This window comes from Carcharhinus amblyrhynchos, chromosome 13 (genome assembly GCF_965287045.1).
Source record: "Carcharhinus amblyrhynchos chromosome 13, sCarAmb.v2.hapA, whole genome shotgun sequence".
NCBI lineage: Eukaryota > Metazoa > Chordata > Chondrichthyes > Carcharhiniformes > Carcharhinidae > Carcharhinus > Carcharhinus amblyrhynchos.
The window spans coordinates 31,883,566-31,899,581 of record NC_137336.1 but is presented as its reverse complement, the minus strand read 5'-3'; the positions used below and the strand labels follow the sequence as shown (position 1 = coordinate 31,899,581).

Genomic DNA, 16,016 nt, shown 5'->3' with positions numbered 1-16,016 from the left:
ATAATCCTAAATTCTGCTGAGACCCTGTTTCACAAACAACCACAAATCTATTGGTCAAATCTAGCCAGTGATTGCCATGCTGTAGAGCTAAAGTGACCTGGACTTGGGACTGGTCTTCGGTTTGGCGAAGAAAATGACCTTTTGCACAAGTTGGTTTTTGCCTTCAGCACTCGTTGTCTAGCTGAGCTGTTCCCCAAAGATAGCTGCCCTCTCTCTTTCTCTCTGCTGCTTCTTCTTCAAAACACATTTGGTGTCTAACCTACTTCCTGGCTTACAGCACTCTGATTATTAATTGTATCAAGTGCAAAGAACACCCTAGGATAAAAGCAAAATACTGCAGATGATGGAATCTGATGTATTGTGAAGGCTCTGATGAAGGGTCAAAACAAAGAACAAAGAACAACACAGCACGGGAAACAGGCCCTTCGGCCCAATGAGCCCGCGCCGCCATCATAACAATGTATTTTTCCTATACCTCCCTTGACCCATGTCTATGCTTATGGTACCCCCATTGGAAACCAGATTCAGGGGAGAATAATTTAGGGACAATTTGTTACACCAATCAGCCTAAGAGCACATCTTTGGGGTGTGGGAGGAAACCGGAGCACCCAGAGGAAACCCATGCAACCACAGGGAGAATGCGCAAACTCCCACAGACACCGGCCCAAATCCATGTATCTGCAAGTCATTTAGACTCGCAACATTGGCTGTATTCTCTTCCCACAGATGCTGTCAGACCTGCTGAGATTTTCCAGCATTTTCTATTTTTGTTGCAAAGAACACCCTCTTCTATGTTATTTCCTTTCTGTTAGGTGCTGCCCAGACAGTGGTTTACATGGCAGTTTGATTTTACTTGTGCAAACCAAATTCATTTTAATAGCATCCTGTCATTTCATGACATTAGCCCAACGATCTTCAGCTGTTTCATCAGTGACTTCTCCTCCATCATAATATCAGAAATGGAGATGTTTGTTGATGATTGCACGATATTTCATTTACAGATAATGAAACAGTACACTTTGCCTGTATGCCGCAAGACCTGGAAAACATTCTGGTTTGGGCTGCTATGCAGCAAGTAACATTTATGTCATACAAGTGCTAAACAATTACTGTTTCCAGCAAGGGGGAACCTAACCAGATTCCCTTGAACCTCAACTAGATCAACCCCGGAAATATTGTGCCTATAACAGCAGGTCAGAGGCTGGAAGTTCAGTGGTGGGTATTTTGACTCGCCTCCTGATCAATGTTCCTGTTAGGCCGAACAGGCATGCAGCAGCTTGACAGAGACTGCAAAAGTCTTGTTCTGGGATAAATAATGTGAGTGAAGATGTGCAAAAAAATTTAAAGGAACCGCACATTAAAAAAGACAGCCTATGCATAGCAAGTAAAATATTAAAGAGAACATTGCTTCTGACTTCACAAAATCTTTCCAGCATCTACAAGGTACAGAGGCCAGGAGATAATGGATGACTCTGCACTTGTCTGGATCTGTGCAGCTCCAGCAAAGCTCAAGAACAGCCAAGACAAAGCAGCACACTTTATTGGCACCCCATCTACTCTGCCACCTTAAAACACTCACACCCTTCACCACTGGTGTGTAGTGGCTGTGGTGTGTACCAACCAACGACAAGATGCGTTGCAGTAATTTGTCCAGGCTTCTTTGGCAGCACCTTCTAAATTCTTTAACGTCTAGAAGGATAAGGAGTGCAAGCGATGGAGACATCACTATCAATAATTTCCCTCCTAAGTCGCTCACCAGCCTAACTTGGAAATACAATTGACATTTCTTCATCAGTGGATCAAAATCCTGGAACACCCTCCCAAACAACCCAGTGGGAGTACCTGCACTGCAGTGATTCGAGAAGATGGCTCACTACCTCCTGCTAAAGGACAGTTGGAGATAGAAAGTGAATGCTCCCCTTGCTGGTCACACCTTTGTCCAGTGATTGAATTAAAATTCCTTAAGAAAATGGCAGCATAATGTTTTATTCAGGTCATGATATGAAAAGATATTGAGAATTACAGAAATGTTCAGAACAATACAAAAGTTGAGAAAAGAGTAAACTTGTGTTTCTGTAATAACTTAATATTTATCTAAAGAACACATCTGTTTCACTGAACAATTCTGGCCTCATCATCATTTCAAATAGAAATTTTATTAAGTCTTACTTAATTTGTTGAGAGAGAATCCTGGGTTTAACAGTATTGACTTTAATAGTGTTCGCAGATTGCAACAGAAGATTGATATGGAAATGCATTTTAAACTGGTAATTTTTAAATGTTCATTGAATGTCACTTTGCAGGAAGCCAACCATGGCTTGTAGTTGAAAATTCTGAAGTAGATTTTTGGAATGATTGCATACTGAAAGATAAATGCTTATGACTTGAGCCCTTACAAGATCTTCAAGTTATGCAAGATGAGGTCACTTCACTTAATTTTAGGTTAAAGTAGTCAGTTCTGTCCTCTGTATAACCCTGTTTTGTCAAATGTGTTTTAAGCGAGCAATTGTTGTCTGATGGAAACCACTGTACAATGTAAAAGTGAACTTTTGAATTCTGTTTCTTCAAGACTAGGGCAGGACTTTGAAGCTCCACTGTGCTGAGTAATAAATTTGTAGGAAATGCCTCCAGTAGGTTCTTAATTTTAGTTTTTTTTTGTTTTGGGTTTGGAAGAGAAGGGTGTTGTATAATGAGTAGACACTCTCTAATTGGTAAGCAAATGAAAATGGAGGCTTATTTTACTCTCTAATTGGTAAGCAAATGAAAAGGGAGGCTTATTTTACTTTTACTACAGAGCATTATTAGCAGAGATTTTGGAAGTGTACTTTAGGCCTACCCTTTGCTGAGACATGGATCTCTATATTTTTGGCTAGTGCTTGAGCTGGTGGAGGAGTTTAAGGCATAGAAACCCGGAAATGCTAAGGTCCTGTTTGAGTTAACATTTTAACGTCATAGTTTCTTTGTTCAATTTTCCACCTGGAAGCCAGCCAAATTGACAAGCTGGCTGGTGAGAAAGCCAGTGATAAAACACTGCAGCTGGGGACTGTTGCAAAAGATCCACCACATATCAGTGGTTGGTGGATACTATCAGATGACAGTTGGGGTGCTGGGTAGTGGGCCAAGAGGGGCTATAGGTTTGGAAATGGGAGAAAGTCTGTTATTTGCAGGAGCAGAGTTTGTGTTGGCTGTGGAAGCATTCCTGCTCCTCATGGTTCACGAGTGTGCTATAAAAAGGATTTAGCTTCTGAGTCCAGCTGTTCCTGGCTTCCATTAGCTGCCAGGTCTTCTGAGCCCTTGGAAATTAAAATTTCAGCCAAAATATCTGTAACATTATTACAGACCAGCCTCTTTGGAGTGGGTTACTTGCAAGTCCTGAAACCATCATGGTTAAAATGGGAGCAGGCAGGCTCATGGTGGGTGAAGTTGTGTACAATACACAAAACACACATCCACACACATTGAGAGAGCAAGTCAGTCAATTCCGATTTAAGGACTCCCAGGTATAAGTGTTGACAAAGGCTTGGTAGGTTATTAATGTAGCACCTTGGTACATTGGAATGCCTCTAAGCATTGTCTGCATTTAATTAAAGTGGCTGTTACGTAAGCATCTCTGTACCTCTTGACATTTCAAACTGGTATAAATATAACTAAAATTTGCTGCACTGCAGTTTTTTGACAAGGCTACCTTAACATCTGTTTGCTTTCTGTATTCAGATTTATCCAACGCAAAGAGGAAATTTGCAGAGTCATTAAATGAATTTAAGTTTCAGTGCATTGGAGATGCAGAGACAGATGATGAGATCTGTATAGGTGAGTTTTATTTTATTCTCAGCATTCCCTTACTGACAGTCTTACTGTACTAAAGGGGTGAAATTGTTTAATGACCACAGGACAAAATGGGTTAATAGTGAATTGATGGTCCATTTTACACCTCAGTTGATTTTCATTTCAGTTGATTTCAGTGTTTGCAGTGAGGCAGTCTGTTAATAAGGGTGAATTGGAGCATGACTGGTTCATGGTTGGAATTAAATATTGCTCAACATGGCAACTTTTGTGTGCAGTGGATTAAGGAAAGTGAGGTTAGCTGAAGTGTCACTGGTGTATGTTCTAAGATGGCCGTGGCTCAGTGAGGCAACTTTTGATTCCAGGAGGTGCTATGATCCTGTTGGGAATCTTAACATGTAAAGAAAAAGTCCAAACACCCAGTAATTAACAGACAGAATTATGCTAAAGTTTTTGCATTTTTAACCAAAATCAAACTATTATGTACAAAAAGAAATTTTAAAAATTAAGCATCACTATCTGAACACCATAGTTTATAAAGACTGATGCCATTACCTCTGTTCTACTAGTTGCTTCCCACAAGAGTTCCCATATGTTATGAAGGTTTTTATCTTGAAGATTCATTCACTTCTACAGGGACAAACTGAAAAGGTTGTGCACAGCCCTCCAGAAGTCACTCTGATTTCTCTTCAATGTTTCAGCTGTTCTCTGAAATAAGATTCCAAGGGGTCCTTCAATTAGCTTTACGGCGATGCAACCCTCCACCTTTTCTTTACAGACCTCATGACTGTGGATACCTCAGCTCCTTGTTACCCAAATGCCTTACCATTGCTTTCCAAGTTAACTCTGCTTGTCTGCTTTCTATCACAAGAGTCTGTGAGGTCCACTGTAAATTTATTCCACTAGTTGCAAGCTAGAGAATATCTTCCAGATATCTGTCACAAAATTCAAACTGAGATCGAGCTGCACCCTCATTCCATGCAGTGAACAATGAAGTTAGTACTTTCTTTGCCTGAAGTGCAGACCTGACTGACTGGCTCTCTGAATCTAGTGGTTGCACAAGCAAATCTGTAACTCCCTCCATTTTTTCTCAAACTGAATTGATTGCTGGCTGTTCACTTCTGTCAACAAACACACTCGCATATAAATTAAACAAACAAATCTTCCAACCAAAGCTCCATTCAGTATCACTACCTCTAAGGCAATATGCATGTTTTGGGATAGTTCAAATAGAAATGTAAACTAATTATTTTATCTTCAACACAACTCTTCATTCTGTAACTCATATGGATAATTTCTGTCTGCAATGGAATTTTATGACCCTCTTTCTCTGAATTGCTAACTGAATTAAATCTTTATGGAGATAACACCAGACACCCTGGCTCTACCAAGAACTCCCAAAATGGGTCATCTACTGATCTTGAAGATAAACATAGGTTAACTATTAGTTATAATTAACTCCAAGTTTGTTTAAGTTGATTATACTTCAAGGTTGCTTATCAATTTCTCAACTAGATGCTCCTATTTATCTGCAGTTAAAACTTTAATTCCTAAAACTAAGTTACATTCCAAAACAACTGAATTACAAACCAAATCTTTGCAACAGTAGGTGTAACTATTTTGGTAAGAAACAGCTGCTTCAAGATCATATTTTTGTGTTGGGTTTGAAAGAAAATGGATTTGATGTCAATGGAGTGCCGTGACTTACTTTAATATCCCCAATTTCTCCATGGGCAGAAACCAGAAGTTGGTGGGCAACATGTCAGGGATGCCCTGTAGCCATTAGACATTTTCTGAGGAGCATTGATTGGTTTTCCGCTCTCACTTGGTCCTGCTTCAGAGAAATTGACTAGCAGCTCTGTGGTCCAAGGAACTGTGGCCACTGATGGGACCGCAAGAAATCCCCAGCATTGAAGTGGTGGAGCCCCAGGACATATTGTCTGGCGTCTTGCGGAAAGCAGGGCAAAGAACAGGATAGTGGGATTAACTGGATTGCTCTTGCAGACCCAATTTTTTGAATTTTGTTCATCCGTGCTGTACTATGTTATTATTCTATCAATCTTGCGGTGGGAATGGGTTTCTAGGGGAGATGTTGGAACTATTATAATGAACTCCCCAGCTAATTGACTTTTCATCAGGGTAATCCTCGAAAGGGCTGTTGTTCTTTTGTCAATTTATGACCACCCCTCATTCCTGGATGAGTATTTGGTTGCTTTTTTGACCCCCGTGCGTTTAGTATGTTCGGTAACCCCACATATTTACCCCAATAATTAACACATCTTGGGACAACTAAGGGCAATATAGCATGGCCAATCTACCTAACCTGCACATCTTTAGACTGTGGAGGGAAACAGGAGCACCTGAGAGAAACCCATGCAGATATGAGGAGAATGTATAAACACTACACAGTCAGTCATCCAAGGCTGGAATTGAATCCGGGTCCCTAATGCTATAAGGCGGCAATGCTTACCACTGTGCCACCGTGTCACCCTCACATGTCGAGAGGCCAGTTTACATCCAGGAGGCTAGGCCTGCATCCAAATCCTAGAGCCCAGACAGTGCAGAACCTTCGTAAAGCCAGTGTGAATATCTTCGTTGAACCAGAAAAAGATGTTTCCCAGACTTGATCCTCAGTCTTGTATTGTGTGACAGTTGTAAGCTGGATTTGACTTGTAGGTTTATTTAAAGTTGTTTGTGAAGAGGGAACTCTTAAGGGGTTCAGACTTCATAGGTATATTTTGGAACAAAAGGTACTTTCCACATAAATAGGATGTGTGTTTAGTGATTCCTATACTTATTTGTCACAGAGTATTGTAGTCCTGTTCATATGTATTCATGTTTTCTTTAATTTAATAGTCTTTACTAATTGTTGTGAGTTACTAACGATGACTGAACTGGTTATTCTCACTGGGATTTCATGTGACTCATCACATCATCCCAAAAAAATAAAATGATACACCACCACAAACTGGTGTTTCAAGTTGGGACATCCTCACAGATAACATCAGCGAGGTTTGTGACAATTCGTAATTTAGTGCTTCACTCCCAGAGAGTTAAGTTACCAATGTTGAGAAGCATTGATATTATCATGGATATAATAGCTGAGATTCATAGCTGAAGGAAGTTTGCGTTTTGTTTCTCCTTTGTTGTCTGAGTGCGGCTATCTTTAGGTGTTGTAGTTGGGTTGGTGTTGTCTGAGATGAGATGGAGCGTTGTCTGTCACCTTGTGCAGGTGTTAAACCTTCATATGTCGAGTGCCTTGTGGTGCATGCAAAGTTTAGATCTTTGATGGGTTGGTGGAGTCTTGTACCAGGTTTTGTTTGAACTTTGCCCAGGTTGGCTGGGAAGATCTTTATTCAGAATGAATTTGGTAATTTCTACTCAATTTTTAGGGGACAATTATCCACATATTAAATAAATTGGCTTAATATTGACAATTTTACCAAGGCTACAGAGTGAACAGTATGGAGAAAAAATAAGCAAAAGGAAAGAATTACATTTACGTAGAATGAGGAGATGTTGGATTGAATTCTGGGATTTGCAGTGGGTAGAGTTTGGGGAGTAATATTGACAAGAAGTGAGGATAGAAGCAATATCCTCATTACTTCCTCAGTAATTGTCTATTTAATAAGCAACGCTGTTTTAAGATTGATGTTAAGGCACGTTGTTGGGATAGATTGATGGAAATTACAATTCTGCATCTGTACCAGACAGTGATAATGCCAATAATGGTAATTGTCCCATTTCTGTGTAGCCTTGATGAGCGTAAAAGTCGTACCTAAAATTATAATCCAGATCAAGCTGTCTGCAGTCTAATTAGCCCTCAGGATAAAAAACACTTTTGCAACAAATCACACATTGCTGCATGATTCATGGTGAACCTGCTGTCTGTGGTAGGTTGACAAGCCACTTAAATGCATTGAATCCACTTGAGGATGGGCAAGTAATGTTGCCGTTGTGTGTGAATACCTAAATCCAGTGAATGATCTGAAAAAAAAAAGCTGGGGTTCTATCTTTATTCCTCTGCCTCAGAGCCCTGTGGGTTTCAGCATTAGCATTGTAAAGTATTAGCCAGTAAAGTAGACCAAGAACTGATAATAAAATAAAAGATCAATCGCTACCCTATTTTTTTCAAACAGTGTATTGCCAGGTCCATTAGCCCAATTAAGAATGTAATATTTAAATTCTTTACTCCTCGCAGACCACTTTGCAGTTTGTTCTGTTCACTCAGCAACTTATTTATTCAGTGCTCACTTACAGAACAGTTTACATTAAAAGGTAACAAATCTAATTAGATGCACCCTTCACAGTAAATGGCTAGTCTAATGCAGTATTTTTGTAACTCATTACTTTCATTGTTTTGTATATCTGTGGGACAGGTAATATTTGCAATGCCATCTCAATCCTATGAAATATTGTTGTTTGGAGATAGATCACAAAAAGACATTGCAGAACATAGATGATCAGAATTTGTATTTCAGATAAATATTTACAGGTGTCATTTATCTAACTAATTGCTTTAAAATGAAAACGTGATGGGACACTGTATGCTATATTCTATATTTGTTTGGAATGTTTGTTTCATTTCTGCTTCTGTATCATGTATTTTCACTTGCGCATGTAATTTTTAAAATCAAAATACATGAAGACATGGGAGTTCTTTGTAACTGTGTAAATGCAGGTACACCTTAATTCCAGAAAGGTAAGAACAGCATGTTGATACAACAATAAACCATACCAATTTGTGATTCTGTACTTCCTTCAATTTTGTTTTATGTCCAATATGATGGCTGGGATCTAATATGTGCCATCTTAATGCAATGCCGTAAGTTGTTCCTGTTTGTTGCTTATGTGGGCATGCTGTAACATTTCTGTTGGCTAACTTATACTTTCTTTTAAAGCGAAGTCACTTCAGGAATTCGCAGGAGTTCTGAAGAATCTTGAAGATGAGCGAGAACGTTTGGTGAGTGGCAGCCTAGGAAGTATTTATGAAGTAGGTTGCTAAGATAGCAATAATGAGGACTTGACATAAGAGTAAGATTTTATTTAAGAAATATATCTGAATGTCAAGGGTTCTGGGGCATGATTGAAAATCCAGTGGATTGCTGGTATAATTATGCCCTCTTCTGGTTTGTACTGAAAATGCAAACTTCAACTTCAATATTTTAACTTTTGATCTCAGTTAAAATATTTTTTAAAAGACAGAAGTTATGTTCTATACTACATAGGAAACATATTCTCTATACTACACAGACTACAGGTTGACATTGTAAAATCATCCTTCACCTTTATTTCTTACACAGAATTAGTACAATAATTCTAGCCTAGCTGAGGGTGATGGGGATGTTATCATTGCTGATTGGACCTGATGAGCTACTAGTTAAACCCCCTGTCTTATTTGACTATGACTTCAATGTCTGCAAATATAATTGTTCAAGGAAAAGCCTACTGCAACAATTGCATTTAGTTAATTTTGAATCGCCTAATATTGTACTAAGAGAAAAATTAAACAACTTTGCAGCAGAGATGGCATTTGAGTGATTGTGACTTGTGCAGATTTGTCTCTGATGCAATGATGCTGTAGACTGTGCTCATATTTTTACACACACAACTACAGTGGTTCAAGGAGAATCACTGCCACCTTAGTGTAACTAGGTTGGGCAATAAATGTGGACTCAGCAGTGTCACTCATGTCCCAAGACCAAAATAAAAATCTTGTCATAGAATAATGCAATATTCTTCTATTTAAACCTGTAAGTAGGTGTTTAACTTGATTGTGACTTGTGAACGCAAAGCATTGACCTATCAGTGAAAAATCGATTTGGAGGAAAATGTGTTATATTGAATTTAAGGTGGCTTTGTGGTCTTAAATTTTGATTTCTAAGAATACAAAATTGTTATGCTTTGGATTGTTTGAACTTTATCAAAGCTTAATATCAGAAACATATGCTATTATGAAATTAATTGCACGTTGTTCAGGCAAATTTATTAGAGAAAAGGAATATTGGCTATATACTAGAGTCACACTTCCCTATATTCTATCTATTTGCACTTTATATAGGATAACATCTCTAACATGGCTTTGTTTTCATGTCAGATTGAGAATGCTGGTGAAGTCCTCATCAGCCCTTTGGAAAGGTTTCGGAAGGAACAGATTGGAGCTGCAAAGGTAATCTGTCCAATTCTCTTTGCCCCTTCTTTCCTGCTCCCCTACTCCCTTAGTTTTCTCTCTGCCTCCCTTTTTCTCTCCATTCCCACCCACTTTATTGCCAAATAAGAGGTGAGATTGTCTGATAAGCTGTATTTTTCTGTTGTAGTGATCACTTTCTGTATTTTGACAAACTGGTTCACTTGTCACAAGCTTCTTCAACAGTTTACCTACCACATGTCAATGAGATTTTTAAGAAAGCAAACATTTTGCCCTGAATCACATGGGGTAAATTATTATGTTGTCTTTAGCTATATATAGGATAAGTATAATTTAAAAATTGGTATGAAGTATCTGAAAGAGTTCCTTCACCTTAATCAGAGTAGTTGCCAGTATACAGATGATTTCAGTGGAAGGGCATGACTTATTTTACTGTGGCTTTGTCATTAATTAGAACATGTGTGCTCACTGGTTGGACTGACATTGAAATACTATTACATGCAAATCTGCAGAGTAGTGAAATAAATGAAGTTTAGTACATCAATACATTTTAGACTGATCCACTAGAAATATATTCATAAGGAAGATAATAAATGCCTATTGATATTTATAGCATGAAAGTCTGCTTTTGACACAGTTTTACTGGCATGTCCGTTTGTGGTTCATACAATCCCGCCTGAAGCTAATGGAGAATGCCATTCTCAGAGCCTCGCCCGACCCCAGAATTGGGGGGTGTGCCAGTAAAATTCTGGCCAAAAGATCTGACTAGCTGCTCAACTTTTTAGTTTAATTTGATTTGATTTATTATTGTCACATGTATTGGTATACAGTGAAAAGTATTGTTGCTTGTGCACTATATGGACAAAGAACACCGGTCTTAGAGAAGGAAAAGAGAATGTTGTGTTACAGTCATAGATAGGGTGCAGAGAAAGATCAACTTAATGTGAGGTAGGTCCACTCAAAGGTCTGATGGCAGCAGGAAAGAAACTGTTCTTGAGTTGTGTGTCCTCAGACTTTTGTATCTTTTTCCCGATGGAAGAAGGTGGAAGAGAGAATGTCTGGTGTGCGTGGGGTCCTTAATTATGCTGGCTGCTTTGCCGGGGCAGCAGGAAGTGTAGACAGAGTCAATGGATGGGAGGCTGGTTTGAGTGATGTACTGGGCCTTGTTCACGACCCTTTTGTAGTTTCTTGCAGTCTTTGATAGAGCAGGAGCCATACCAAGCTATGATATAATCAGAAAGAATGCTTTTTATGGTGCATCTGTCATCTGGTGGTACATCTATGGTGAGAGTCATAATGGACATACCAAATTTCCTTAGTCTTCTGAGAAAGCAGAAGTGTTGATGGGCTTTCTTAACTATAATGTCAGCATGGGGGAACCAGGACAAGTTGTTTGTGATCTGGACACCTAAGAACTTGGAGCTCTCAATCATTTCCACTTCATCCCCTTCGATGTGGGTGGGGGCATGTCCTCCACTGTGCATCCTGATGTCGATGACTATCTCCTTCATTTTGTTGACACTGAGGGAGAGATTATTGTTGTTGCACCAGTTCACCAGGTTCTCTATCTCTTTCCTGTACTTCGACTCGCCATTGTTTGAGATCCAACCCACTACGGTGGTGTCATCAGCAAACTTGAAAATCGAATTGGAGGGGAATTTGGCCACACAGTCATAGGTGTATAAGAAGTACAGTAAAGGGCTGAGAATACATCCTTGTGGGGCAGTGGTGTTGAGGATGATCATGGGGGACATGTTTTTGCCTATCCTTTATGATTGCAATCTGTGGGATTGGAAGTTCAGGATTCAGTCACAGAGAGAGGAGCCAAGGCCCACGCCACAGAGTTTGGAGATGAGTTTCATAGGAATAATGGTGATGAAGACTGTGCTGTAGTCAATAAATATGAGTTGGCCATAGGTGTCCTTGTTTACTTGGTGTTTCAGGGTTGAGTGCAGGAGCAGGGAGATGGCGTTTGCTTGGATCTGTTGCAGAGGTAGGCAAATTGTACTGGATCCAGGCAATCTGGGAGGCCAGAATTGATTTGTGCCACGACTAACCTTTCGAAGCATTCAGAATGATGGATGTCAGAGCCACCGACAATAATCATTAGGGCATGCTGCCTGGCTTTGGGATGATGGTTGTCTTCTCGAAGCAGATGGGGACCTCAGATTGTTGTAGAGAGGTTGAAGATGTCTGCGAATACTCCTGCCAGCTGATCGCCATAGGATCTGAGTGCTTGACCAGATACCCCATCCAGGCCAGTCGCTTTCCGTGGATTGACCTTTGAGAAGGCTGCGCAGACATCTGCAATGCTGACCTTGAATACTGGTTCATCCGAGGCTTCCAGGGTAGAGGGCATGTTCTCACTGACCTCTTGCTCAAAACAGATGTAGAATGCTTTGAGCTCATCAGAGAAGAGTGCATTGGTGCTGGTGATTTTACATGCCTTCACCTCGGAGTCTATTATGTCCTGCAGATCTTGCCATAGTCGGCAGGGATCCATGTGGCTAGCCTGGGACTCTGGCTTGGGATGGACCGAGCCACTGTCTTTTGGCATTTCTGATGGATCTCCTTTGATCACATTTGGATTTCTTGTATAGATCAGGGAGATCTGATTTGAACACCTTAGATCTGGGCTTTAGCAAGCAGTGGCTATCCCTATTCATCCACTGTTTCCAGTTGGGAAACACGTGGATGTGCTTCTATGATTGTTAGACCTTGGAATTTTACCAATCTTCCATATGTGTAACAGGTGAGAAGAACAACTCCCACAAAAAAAACTTGCCCCAAGTCAATTTCAATTTGCACTATCGATGAACAGTTGTCTAACCCTTGGCTCTCTGTTTGTTACAATATTTTTGCAGACATCAATTTGCTTTGTTTGCACTTTTTAAGGCAAGTTTTTATTAAAGGTTTACATTTTACTCAAAACACAATGAATCCCAAAAATCTAGTACAGTTCAGAATAATCATTATTCCATATAGAGAAAAGACCAGCAAATATTCATACAAATGGCTCAAATTATTGAGCATTGCAATCATCGTAGCTGGCATCTCCTCTCGTACAGATAAAGGATACCAGAAAGAGTGGAGGATCACAAGACAGCACGATAAAACAATGAGCGCATGGCCCCGTAGTGCATATCCTTTACTACAGGACAACAGTGACAGAGCTACACAATACATGGGATTCTTTATGGGGTATTCCTGCCAACAATTTAAGGAAAATCCTCTAGGATTAACTATAACAAATCAGAGCACATATCAACACCCCACCTACCTGCGTAAAGATAGGAAACTCCAAAGAGAGAGAAGCATCAGGATTATCCAATAGACGCCAGAGGTTGTCTTTCAGTGTACACTTTTGCAGGAAGGTTACCTAGAAGAGAACAGCCCAACCTCACAACAAACAATACACTGTCCCCTCCTCCTCCTCCAGGGGAACCAAAACCTGAAAAAATGGACATACTGGAAGACTCCATTTAAGACCACTTGGAGGAGGGGACCTTATCTCCACCTGAAGAAAGATTCCAACAACACTGAACCAAAGCATCCAGACTTGCACTCAGCCTCTGCAGCCAACAGGATACTACATCCCCAGGAGAACTAAGTCTCAAGAAGTAGAGCAGTCTGGAAGTTTGCTAAAGGGGATATCTCAGAGGAGAGCAATGTGCCTTGCTCACTCCTCCATCCAACCCAGATAAACACAGCCACCACTACCCTAATCTTCTCACCAGAGAAAGGGCCGATAAGCCAAAAATAATTACAGCGTTCTTATATAGTGAACAAAGCAAACTGCCCCTCTCTGGGCACCCCTGAGGCTTCATTTAAGCCCTGTCATCAACTAGATTTGATCCTCTCATCAGAGAAACCCTAACAACAAGAAGATATGCCCACCATATGTTCCATGTGCCAAGTAATCAAGTAGTCACTGTCACTAGGCACGCAGCCAAGTCAAAATAGAAGATCACCTAACAAGGCTAAGTAAGAACATAAGAGATAGGAGCAAGACTTTAACCTGGTGTTGTGAGACTTCTTACTGTGTTTACCCCAGTCCAATGCCGACATCCTCCACATCAATGAGTGCAGGTCGGAAGGACGGTGGAGGAAAAGCAGCAGTCAAGGTAGGTTGGGGGTGTGCTCTGCCGAGGGGGGGCCTGCCTCCTGGGGGGGGTCTGACCGTTGGGGAGGGGGGTGGTGGCCTGCCTCCCAGGTGGGTCCAATCGCGGGCAGGGTCTGCTGGTGGGGGGTGGCGGGGGGGAGGCGGTGGTGGTGCTGCTGCCCCAGGGAATTCGGATTGCAGGGGCAGCTCTGCCAGGGTGGTTAGTGGGGGATTGCGAAGAGTGTTTGAGGAGGATGGGCTTCGGAGGTTCCCCTGCAGAATAGGAATCCACTTTGGATTTTTATTCTGCAGGTTGGTAACACTGCAGATCCAGAACACATCCGAAGACAGTAAAGTGGGATTTGGCGGTAAAGTTGAGCGTGCGGTTCATTAAGTCGATTTAAGTCGGGTGTTGGTAAAGGCGCGATCTGCTTGGTATCGGGTGCAAATCATGTTAGTCCTGATGCCCCATGGTCTCTGCTTAAATAAACAGCCCTTATGCTTTAAGTACTTTTATAACTCGGTGCTAATGAAGAAAAGTTTCACAGGTCCTCTATCTTGAACCTTATGGTATGACCCCTTGTTATGGTCAGCATTTATAACTAAACTGCTCCATGAAATTTTCTTGTGCTGTCCCCTTGTGGCGAAAAGTAATAAACTAAATGTTCTTGCTTGGTTACCTGAAGATGATCCATTGTTAAACTGAGATGTTTCATTCACTCCTTTTTTTTCTTTTACAAAGGAAGCAAAGAAGAAATATGATAAGGAAACAGAAAAGTATTGCAATGTGCTAGAAAAACATTTAAATCTGTCATCAAAGAAAAAAGATTCTCATCTTCAAGAGGTAATTATATTCCCCAGCATTTTACTGAATTTGAGAAACAGATTTTCTAGGATCTTGTAATTGTTTTGCTTTACATTGACCTATCTTCACACTGTAAGCTTCATAACTGGTTCATAACTGACAATGTTGTATCCATTTCTTGTTATCGGGTGCATAAATGTATCAGCTCTGATTAATCTAGCAACATTCTTGTCCAATACTGTACCTGGTATGATTGACCTCATGCAAGTGAACAATTCAAGATTTAACAAGCTCTAGTACTCACCACAACACAAAAGTGATATTTTGGTCTCTCTTCAGGTACCAGGCTCTAAGATTGATAAAAATTGTGTTTGTTATACGCACTTGGCCTGCAAAATGAGACATAGACCAATGAAGTTGGTCTGTGGTTCCCACTGAACTAAGTGCATTTTTTGATGGTTTTTGAGCGTACAAAACACCTCCTCATTTTCATTTCATTTATTTTACCCTGTTTCTGTTTGAAATGCTTATTAATGATCATCTTCAGTTTATTAGGTGCTGTTATCAGCAGCCAGCATTTAAGTTTGATAAAGTAAAATGCCCAATTTGTAATTTTTGACAAAAAAAAGCTTGTCATCAGAAATCATTTGCTTAACTGTCATTCCTTAAATATTCCAATCAGTTACTTTACTGTACAAGTTATTGTGTATGTATCAGAGAACTTTTAAAACTGTAAACATTATCCATAGTAAAACTTGATTGTTTTAGATTTCCCATTTTCATAGTTTTTCTTTATTTCTACATTATTGCTAATACTACTATTTATCCCATGCTCATGAAAACGTTCTAACACTACGATTACTTATGGTACATAGTAAGTCCATTGAATCTTGAAAGATTTTTCTGAAATCTTGTCTCTAACCTTTTTTTAAAACAAAACTGGCCGTTTCTTTGGCTAGAATTGAATGCCCTGTGAACGTGTAAACTTTGAGTAGAGTCTCACAGTTATCGATAAGGTGGTAATTATGTTTAATGTTTCTTTAAGTTGGTGCAAAGATTTAGGAACCATTTGTTGCTCAGGTTTGTTTCCCATTCAAGTTGGCTACTTGGAAGAAATCTGCTCCTTTTCATTATTTTGAAAGATTCTGGTTATATCACCTCATAGTGTACACTTTTCC

The 16,016-nt window shown here is 40.1% G+C and overlaps 1 protein-coding gene across 5 annotated transcripts in view; it reads left to right on the top strand.

Annotated features, from left to right (window-relative positions):
* Positions 1-16,016, top strand: part of LOC145351814 (rho GTPase-activating protein 26-like) — a 170,651-nt gene that overhangs the window by 59,942 nt on the left and 94,693 nt on the right. For 4 of the 5 annotated variants that reach the window (XM_080201476.1, XM_080201478.1, XM_080201477.1 and 1 more), the window contains exons 2-5: positions 3,715-3,810; positions 8,685-8,746; positions 9,881-9,952; positions 14,776-14,877. In XM_080201476.1, the coding sequence (XP_080057602.1) occupies positions 3,715-3,810; positions 8,685-8,746; positions 9,881-9,952; positions 14,776-14,877 (332 nt within the window). The remainder of the gene's footprint in view (positions 1-3,714; positions 3,811-8,684; positions 8,747-9,880; positions 9,953-14,775; positions 14,878-16,016) is intronic. The other variant, XM_080201480.1, reaches the window with a different exon arrangement.